This window comes from Montipora capricornis, chromosome 2, assembly GCF_036669925.1.
Source record: "Montipora capricornis isolate CH-2021 chromosome 2, ASM3666992v2, whole genome shotgun sequence".
In the NCBI taxonomy this organism is placed as follows: Eukaryota; Metazoa; Cnidaria; class Anthozoa; order Scleractinia; family Acroporidae; genus Montipora; species Montipora capricornis.
In genome coordinates, this window is record NC_090884.1 from 53529775 (window position 1) to 53539774 (window position 10000).

General features: G+C 40.2%; 1 protein-coding gene across 2 annotated transcripts in view; it reads right to left on the bottom strand.

The window, feature by feature from the left end:
• Positions 1 to 3432: 3432 nt before the first annotated feature.
• The window catches only part of LOC138027547 (E3 ubiquitin-protein ligase rnf213-alpha-like), a 198357-nt gene continuing 191789 nt past the window's right edge, over positions 3433 to 10000 (bottom strand). For both annotated transcript variants that reach the window (XM_068875097.1, XM_068875094.1), the window contains exons 81-83: positions 5561 to 5650; positions 4587 to 4756; positions 3433 to 4122 (exon numbers count right to left, since the gene is read on the bottom strand). In XM_068875097.1, the coding sequence (XP_068731198.1) occupies positions 3954 to 4122; positions 4587 to 4756; positions 5561 to 5650 (429 nt within the window). In that variant the 3' untranslated portion in view covers positions 3433 to 3953. The remainder of the gene's footprint in view (positions 4123 to 4586; positions 4757 to 5560; positions 5651 to 10000) is intronic.

Below are 10000 nucleotides of genomic sequence, written 5' to 3' on the forward strand. Positions count from 1 at the left end.
CAACAATCTTTCGCCCGTCGAGCCGTAATCAAAGCAGATAAAAGTAACCTGTATTTCTAATATTTTACCAAGTGTGATGTTATGTACAACACTGAAGCCAAATGGAAAAGTTCTCAAAAGGCGAATGCAATAGGTGGGTTTGACGTTACATCATCGCCGCCATATTTGTGAACGAAAACAAAAGATCTCTCATCATCGTCTGTTCGTCCCCCAGCAATTGTACATTTCAGCATTGTTATCTGTGTCTCTAGTGATTCGTTGCAAACCAACTATTTGAGAATTTTCAAAACATCACGAGTGACCATAAATCACGAATTGCACGAGCAAGTTCCTATGATTTTTACTTATTGTATAGTCAACAAAATTACTCCATCGCTTTGTTCCCATGAGTTCATCATAAACCCATTGAGATACACAATAAATAACTTCCATAAGGCGCTTATTTGGTCCTTCGGAAAACATACAATGTACGATTTTTGCATGTTGTCCTTCAGTAGCATTTAAAAAAGACTTTAAACATTGAAATTAGGCCTGGCACTACTGTTAAGACTAGTGCAAAGACCAAGCTTTTGCCGATCTACGGCATCATCAGAAATTAAGGAAGATATTCGGCGTTTCAAACTTAGAGACGAATGTAACGTAAAAATGTACAAAAAGCGTGCGGGAAGTATATAGAATTGAGGAAATAATGGGGTATTTTTAGAAATACGAATGTGAATAAAACGAATCAAGAGTATCTAAAGAGCGTGTGTCATTAGGGCTCTCCAGATATGTGACAATAGAGCCACCGTGATAGTCTTCAGAGCAATTGCTGCATTCATCTCGAGAATTGAGGGAAGTTTTATATTTTCTTTTGTAGAATGCTTCAAATAGGCGCAGATTGACGGGGTCGTTCTACAGTGCAATAGTCTTGATTTGATTTCAACGACTTTTTAAAGTGTTTTAATATTTGGAGGTGTGCTTCTTTACGGAGGAGTTTTCATTATAGAGGTGCTCTCTTACACGATTGTGGGTAAAACACGTGGGGCTCCCGATGGAGTGTTGATTCAAATTCCTCCAGTGGCAGACTGGGTTTTCTTAGTTAACAAAATTTGGGGTTGGAGGTGGGCAGTTATTTCGAGTGCATAAATGCTGTGTAGTGTTGTGGGTAAGAGGTCGCCTGAGGGTGTTGACCTGTCGGCGACACGTGCTGGTGCGCCCTCTTTTCGGGAAATCTTAGTGATCTGATGTAGCACCTGACGACCTGTTTACATGGAGGTAGAGTAACCCACCTGTTCACGTAAACTCTTATTTTTTCAGCCTCGCGTTCACATGATAGGTGCGGTAACACGCCCCGCCCAGCCAAGGTCGCTTTTTGCCATGAAGACGTTTGAAGGTGGGGTCACCCGCCAACCCGGTGTTGGCTAGTGGCGGAGGCGTTGCAGCATTTTAAAGTGATAATAAGAAGCCACAGCACTGAAAAATTGAAGCAAGAGTAGCTAGTGAGAGTACAGGAGCATTAACCGCCAGAATGCGTCCTTCACCCAGTTTATGTACTTAGCGACCACGCCGTAGCCTCGAGAACCCCAGCATTGTAAGATTCCATGTAAACGCGAGCTATTTTCGACCCCACCTACCCGGGTTACCCCACCGCCATGGAAAGAGACCTTAACTCCGATCCCAAAGATACTTGGCAAACAATACCTCGAGTCGTTCTTACAACAGAAACTTCCTGAAACTGCTAGACAACCTCAAGAACTTCAACAGCACCAACAACACATGGAATAATGAACACCGACATAACTGACCCGTCACAGTTACGGAACCAGAGAACAACTCTAATATAGTACACATGAGCCTCAGAAAACGACACACAAAAAGTATCTGTATTTCCATGCGTTAAAATAAAACAAAAAGCCTGTGTGAAGGTCTGTGAAACGTTGAAGAGATCCGTCCTTGGCACGTTTAAGTCATCTGCGGGACCTCTGACTCTTTGTCGCGTGAGGTGCTTATTGCTTTGATCTTTAAGGGGGAAGAAAAGCTTCTGCATAAGACTGGAGACCTGTCAGCCTTCTGAACTGCGTCATGTAAGTCATTCCTATCAAAACTTTGAAGTTAAGGGTCGGTTTATTAATGAGAAAGTCTTCGTGAGTAGTGTTCTGGTCCTTCGCTATACGAGCTTCTTTTTGCACCTTGTCAGACCATTGCAGTGTGCTATTTTCCTGGCTGTTAACTTTTGGTCCCACCCTGATGTCACCAAGTGATGTTTACTAGCCTAATGTGCCTTCCTTTCTTCATATATTATCGCTATATTCAGATGATACGTCCGTCATCTGGTCCACTGATTGTTATATGTGCGGTTTCTAACGTGTGCAATGAATTGAGTACCCTACGGGATGTAAATTGAACATGGAGAAATTTGAGGTCGTTCGGCTAGGTGGCTGGGTGAATCGTTCGGTTAGGCGTGTTCCTTTGCAAAGAGGTACAGAAAATATTAAGGTTCCGAGATTTTCTGGGTAATGGCAATCTTGTTGATTGTCGCTGAAGGCCTCTTGTGGATGCGGTTGCACACTGCCTTAACTCCAAGCGTTCGCGTCAATTATCGTCTGAACTGTTGACAGTGCCTTACTTGGGCTCGCAGTCATTCGAGCCGGACGATCAGGTTAAAAGCAAAAGGTTTGACAGGCTAACAAAACTAAAAATTAATTAAGACATACAAGAAGGTAAGAAAGTACAGGTATCTATGTAATCAAATAAACTAGTCTACAACTAAGCACAGAAAAAATCTCTGACTAGGGTGGGAATTGAACCCACGACCTTCGGGTTAGATCACCGCTGCTCTACCGACTGAGCTACAAGGTCAGACGAGAGCAAGCCGTGGGAACTGACAATGTTAAAGTCACCGCAATGAACATGTACAAGGAGAAGGAAGGATTACGTTTTTGCAAACGTTGGCCGTGTAGAACTTTCATGTAAACAGGCTTAACTGATTGGAGTGTAATGTTAAGTGCTAAGTATCTACCCCATATGAACCATGTGAGCGTTCGCCCTACTGATGGAAATGGGCCCTAAGGAGTTTATGGTTAGGGTTAGATGAAAAGTGCTACACGGCCAACGTTTGCAAAAACGTGATCCTTCCTTTTCCTTGTACATATTCATTGCGGTGACTTTAACATCTTCAGCTGCCACGGTGTGCACCCTTTTGACCTTGTAGCTCAGTGGGTAGAGCAGTGGTGATCTAACCCGAGGGTTGTGGGTTCAATTCCCACCCTGGTCAGAGTTTTTCTCTGTCCTTGTGTGGGCCCATTTCCATCAGTAGGGCTAACGCTCACATGGTTCATATGTGGTAGATACTTAGCACTTCACATTACACTCTAGTCAGTTTAGTCTACAACTAGTTCAGGTGAATGTAGACTCTTAGGTTCTAGGTATATGTACGTAAGACAACATCAATGGCAATATTTGTGCTTATTTAATTCCTTATGGATAGATAATATGTTTCAGGCTTTCTGAACAACTGATGGCAATTGTTTCTAAATACGTCAAAAAAGATTGCGCATACGAGTCATGAAAAGAGAAATCAGCTGTTAAGAGAATTTTGTTTAACCCACTTCAGTCTTTTAAGATTATATGCTTTAATAAGAGGCTTGGTTTTTTTTTTAACAGGAGCAGTGAAGCAAACTTTTTCAGAACGTTTAGTCCATTTGCTTTATAACATTAACCCGTTTAATCTTAATGTTAACCTAGCCCTCGTGCTTTGCAAAAAAACATTTAAAAATACTAAGATGATTTTGCTGTCATAGACTAAACCAAATAAGTTGGCTTGTCACGTGGCCTGTATGATTATTGGTCAGACTAATACTAAACTAGCAAGGTCAAATCACTGTACATCACGTGAAGCCTAAAGATTATTTTAGTCATTTATGGATTTTTCTGCAAGTACTGATGACAGGGCTGAATCTCCAAAATGCCTTTCAAGCAGAGAGGGACTGGCTTCCACCGCGAAAGTCATCACATAGTTGGACAGCAAAGCTCCAAACGGCTTGCAAGTGCTTCATGTGAACGGTTTCTGGTATATTCTCCATTCCTGGGATTTGGTCCAAGTTTTTGTCTGCCAGATACAGTTCCAAATATTCTCGCAAACTAAAGAAAACAAACGCACTTAATAATGTTGTAAGGGTTGAATTCTCTGGGAAGCAAGTGTTCCGAGCAAGTAAAAAGAGAGCGGGTATTTTTCGGCTGGCGCAAGAATGGTGCGAGCAACATAGTACGAGGCTCCACGTCAATGAATTGCCTTTTCGGAGTTACCCTCAGGAACTCAATACAGTCTTAGGTTCTAAAAAAGTAATTTTGGTTCATAGAACAAATAAAATAAGTCATCACTCATACTTAGAATCATTTTTAAAATGAAGATTGGGAATGCCTTGATTGTGATCGTCTAAAAAATCCCGTGAGGGGTGGGGGAGGCCCTCCTTAAACAGGTGGTTGGGGTTATGGGAGTGCACTTGAACTATTTTAAAAACAAAATTGAAGGGAAGGTGGGAAATGCTTCCTCTGTCAACTTCTAGATCATTTCCACTGGAGGGCGGGAAAAGGCGGAGGCTCACCTCATGTCAGCTACATTTTCGTCAGCATGTTTTACTTTCAGCAGAATCATTTCCAGCAGCTGCGGCAAAAAGTGCTCCATATCTATGTTGCGAAGAACACGATTAAGATGTCCCGCGACGATGGAGCTCAATTTTACCTTGAAAACGTCTGACATTTCCTCAAAAGGCTCCTGAAAAAGGGTGCATGAAAAGGGCTCTCACATCCGTGTCACTCGACTGTTTTCCTGGCCTCTTTTAAAAGTAATAACAGCATTTTATGCAGTATCTTTCATTCTGGTGCACAGAACGTACTCATTGGAAATACAAGTATTTGAGTACTAATGTCCTCTGAAAAAATGTTGGCATGCCTAGACTTTTCAAATTGTCCGACTTAACCAAACATCAGATCGCTAACATTATGTGTATGTAGGGCTAATTCTGTTCTTGATTTATACTTTACAATGCAGTCTTCCCTAGTGGACAGCTCACGAAGCCGCCACTTTAGCCTGCCTGCTTCAAAAGTCAAGATGGCTAGCAAATGTTGCATCTTCGACACCTTTAATGCTCAATTTTAGCGACCAAAAATCGCCGAAAAGCCTAAGACATTGTCCCTTAAATCTGAGAAGTATGAGAAAGGAAGCTGCAGCAGCTTCTAAAAAGCGTTCAGGAGCATCATTTTGTCTTTACGTTTTTAGGAATATTTGTAACGTGTATTTTGGTTTATAATTTACATTTGCACCGTATTATAAAATCATTTCTTTGGCTTTACCTTCCTTTTGTAGTCAGTTTACAGATGAAGAGCTACTATGTAGAGATGAGAATGGTCTGCCCACTAAAACTTGGAGGATGTATAATTTTGTATCTAGCACTTTCTCTGATTTCGACTAACAATATCACTACCGTAACGTTTTTTCACGCATTCATACTCCCATAAACCTGTTTGCCCTTGCTTTCGTATGAATTATTGGTAGGTGGTTGGAAGAATTAAATCGTACCTGGTTGTTTCTTGATTTTATCTTTGCTTTCTCAAGAGCCATGAGCCGCCACATCGCCAATATGTGGGACAAGTTACAATGCTGCTCTGCCTACAAAATGAGTAGCTCAGTATTACTCAAACAATATTTAGGGCAGAGACAAGCTCCTGGACTAGCATTAATGAAATAAAGTACGTAATGGTAATCTTTGACTAGGAAGCCGGGTTCGTCCAATAATTATCAGGAGAAAAACGAGGGTTTTTGCGAAGAAAGGCATTTGTGATTTAAACTGTTTCTATATGATATGATATGATACGATATGATATATGATACGACACAATATATGATATGATATGGCAAGGTATGGTATGGTATATCATATATATCACATCAGATACATGATATTTAGTAAATAAATCCCTTCAGGCGACTGGTATGTCGGCCGATAATGTCCGCGGCTGAGAGATCCGAAAAGTGAATATTTGGCCGAGAAGCGAAGCTTCGAGAGCAAATATGAAATTTTGAGGACAATTTTCAAAGCCAAGGACATAGCAGAAAGGGGTTTATTTATTTTATAACCCTCCATTAATTTTCATATCGCACAAAAAACCGCCGTAAAAAGCCAGTGTTGATCTGATGCTTCGTATTTTCTCGATGCACTGTTCAAAATTTGAGTACAATAAAGCGTGTCGGTCTCAAGACCTCGAATTGTTCACTTGGTTTATTTTATAGTTACAGTCGAACCTGTAAAAAGGCCCTGTATTAAGCGGCCACCCTCTGTTAAGAGGTCAGTTTTCAAAGTCTCCATTTTTCGCTCATACAAGCGCTGTATTTGTTACCTGTATTAGGCGGCCACCCCGTAGCAGTCCCATGTTTGTCTTTCTTTGTTATTTTTCACAACTTCTATCAGACCTAACTTCCACTTCACGGAATAAGTCTTTTGGCTATCCGCGGTTCGTGACATTGTAAACAAGTGGTTTGAGGATTCAGCACCATTCAAAATAGCGCCGTAGTTAAAATTTACCGAGAAAGACAAATGTAAATGAATCGATCGGTTTATACGTACAGGGAGGTGGTGAGAACTGACTACAGCATTGAAGAACGTTAACTGCGGATGACTTTTTTTTACACGGAGTTTTGTAAACAACAGAGGCCAAGTATGAAGCGGCAACAACTATGAAATGACGTAATGAGGTATTTTGTTGTGAAGTCATTAAATACAGTGCTGTATATTAAGTATACAGTAGAAGAGAAGAGGACAATTTATCGCACAATACTTTTACACAATGTTACGTATACTATAAGTTGGCAACTTTACTTAAAGTATTGATCTCTTGAAAAAGTGTTGATTGTCCTATTATTTCCTTGTATGATATGTTATTAAGAATCGACATTAGACCACGCCCAATGAGTATTTTTTAGTGATCCTGTATTAAGCGGCCACCTGTATTAAGTGACCAGTTCTTCAAGTCCCGAGAGTGGCCATTATATACAGGTTCGACTGTAGTACACAGTGTATTTAGTTCTCTACTCTATAAAATGACTCTAGACACAACGCGCGCCCAGCATGATTTAGTGTATCACGATATTACAATCAAAGTGCCACTGTCGTTACTCGTGGATATGAAAGTTACCGCGATTGTTTAAAATTGTCAGGCTGAAGTTTTCTTTATGCATTAGCATTGATAGTTGGATAATTGTGTAACAGCACGGTGGGCTCTCATATGCAACTAGATACCCAAAATAATGCATGTATGTGAGGCAATCCCTTTTGCTGGAATTCAACCCTGTGAAATAAGTATACCATTTCTCCAATAGGCATACGATTACTCTTTAACACATACTCTATAAAGAGCTGTACCATGTGTTCAAAGTTCGTTGTACAGATGACAGGGTAATTTTGAATAAGGTCTGATTTTTGTTGCCAAGTCATATTGTTAATGTCACCAGGTTTAGCAAGTAGAGCAGATCCATTCAGTAATATTAACACTTTTTGCGCCAATTATACATTCCTCCAACAAACCTTGCGAATATTTATCACTATATTTGATACTGTTACACTTAGAAACAGATGATCTGAACCATAACTGATCACAGGATGTGCATTATATATTCAGGGCCATGTGTTATCTTATCACGAAAAAGACTGAATCACTCTTGACATGGAATGTCTAATAGAGTCTTGACCTTGACAAATTTCAGTTTGGTTTAGCCTTGAGCTCTGCATAGCTTTCCTTAAATGGTTTTATGCTTTTCTGTTTAGGTCTCTGATATGTTCTGGATTGCTTTTCTTTTCCTATTCCCTTGCTGCTTCAATATTTTCAGATCTGTTTTGGCGTTTTGCATTGTTTTTCTTTTCCCTGAACTCTTCACGTGATTTTGTCTCTTCCGCTTGATAGATTCTCTCATATAAGCTCTTTTTCGCCACTGCTTTGTAGAAATTATTACTGGCACTCACATCATTTTTGGCCATCGTTAATAAATCGATTATTACCAGGCTCTGAATAATTGTTGACATTGGTAACACTGCTGATTTCTTAACCTGAAATACTGTCATTATAATAATCTAACTGAAGTGCTAAAACATAGTGACTTCCATCTCGATGTCCAATGTTCACAGTTGTCCGCTTATAGGACTGGTGCCCACCCCTCAATGGATTCATTTATATGTATACAGTAGTAACATTTAATACATTGCAAACCGCTTGCACAATAAGTGCATCACACCATGTATATTGCTGTAACAACAAATTCACAATTCCTCTGTAATGGGTCCAATAAATTTTTGACGGTTGGTTCTGATGGATTCAACTCCAGCAGCATGCACATTCATGTGATAGGAAGGATCATTGTATGACTGGTGGGCAACAGAAGAAAAGGAGCATGAACCATCTGAGGTACATTCTAGTGCCTTCAATCCTTTTTGAGCTAATCGAGCCTGCAACAGTGCTATAGAAGGATTTCTCAGTATTGTATGTGCTGTATGTGTACTCGTTCCATGAGCATCAGGGCCTGGGTTCGATTCAATGTCTCCTGATATCAATAGCTTTTCTCTTGATAGACAATAATTCTCATTTTGTTGGTTGAATTTTGTCGAATGCGTAGTAGCAGATTGATCTTGAATACACAATAGAACTGACAAGTCTTCTTGTGTTTAGCAGTCCTGCTGATAATAAGATAAAAATGACGATTAGAATCTCCTACTCTCAAAGATTGTTACGTCTGAGTTGCGGTCTAGGTATAGAGAGATAATATTTTCCAAAAGCAAGAGATAAACACTTTCTCAACTCAGACGAGCTCGGTACGTACTTATTTAAATAATGCATCATACACTTTCTAATTACCTTGTCTTTCTGAAACAAGCTCGATGTTTTCTTGGAAGGAATTAATCCTGGAAGGTTCTCTGTCCCGGGGAGCATGTACTGTCTCAGCCCTTGCTCTATCGCAGGAGATTGGTACGGATTTCTCATCAGTTTTCGTTACATAATCAGTGACCGAGTCTTTCGAGATTTCTTCATTATGGTCCACCACACAAGTACTAGTGTCTGGAAGCATGAATTGCTTGGTTGCCTCTCTGTTTTTCATGTAACGGATGTTGTTCAAGTTGTATTCATGTGGCTTTGATGACTCATCAGCTGACTCATAGCTTGCAAAACTTCGTGATAGCTTTGAAAAAAATTGGTATACTTTGATAGCTTCGATGTTACTCTCCAAATGGCAGTCACCTTCCAAATGGAATTTATTTATCCCCCGTGAGCTTAGGGGATGAACAGGCACTGTCTTCTCACCATGTGTCTGTCGATTCCATTTCGACATGTATTAAAGTCTTCGCGTTGATCAGTGAAAGGCGGTGCACAATTAATTGCACCAATCTGTACTTGTTCACAATCTTTTGCTTCACCTTCGAACAAAGCCCATTTGTTTAATTCTTTCGTTTCTTGCTTCTAAATGCAGCGGAAGGTGCTCAAACACTTTCTTAAGTATAAAAGCGACATACAGCAATGGCGGCGCACAACCCCGCGAACAGGAAGTCACAGTTTGTTGTGTTTATCCATCCTGATTGGCTTATTAGATCGAACTTCCGGTTACGCAGGAGTGACGCATTTGCATAAAGAACCTCACCAAAACTCGTGGATATATCCACGAGTCAAAAAAATCTCAGAAAGCCTTTTAGAATCTTTTTCGTCAAAAGCCATCCGTAGATAAACCTTTTAGGTCCTGATTTGAATGCGTTGTCTACTTATCATTTCATAATTTTAGCGTAGTATGTTACGTCTATATTTGTTTAAAATATTTCTATTTGAACTTGAATAGTATCGAACAACAAGACTAATTGCCGAGGCGAAGTTCGCACGCCGCTCCAGCAACTTCTGACACTCTTTTGAGCACAAGCACCTTTGCAAAAGCATTTTACTTTTGCGTCCCAGGTATCCTAACAAATCGAAACTGACAAAGTAAAAG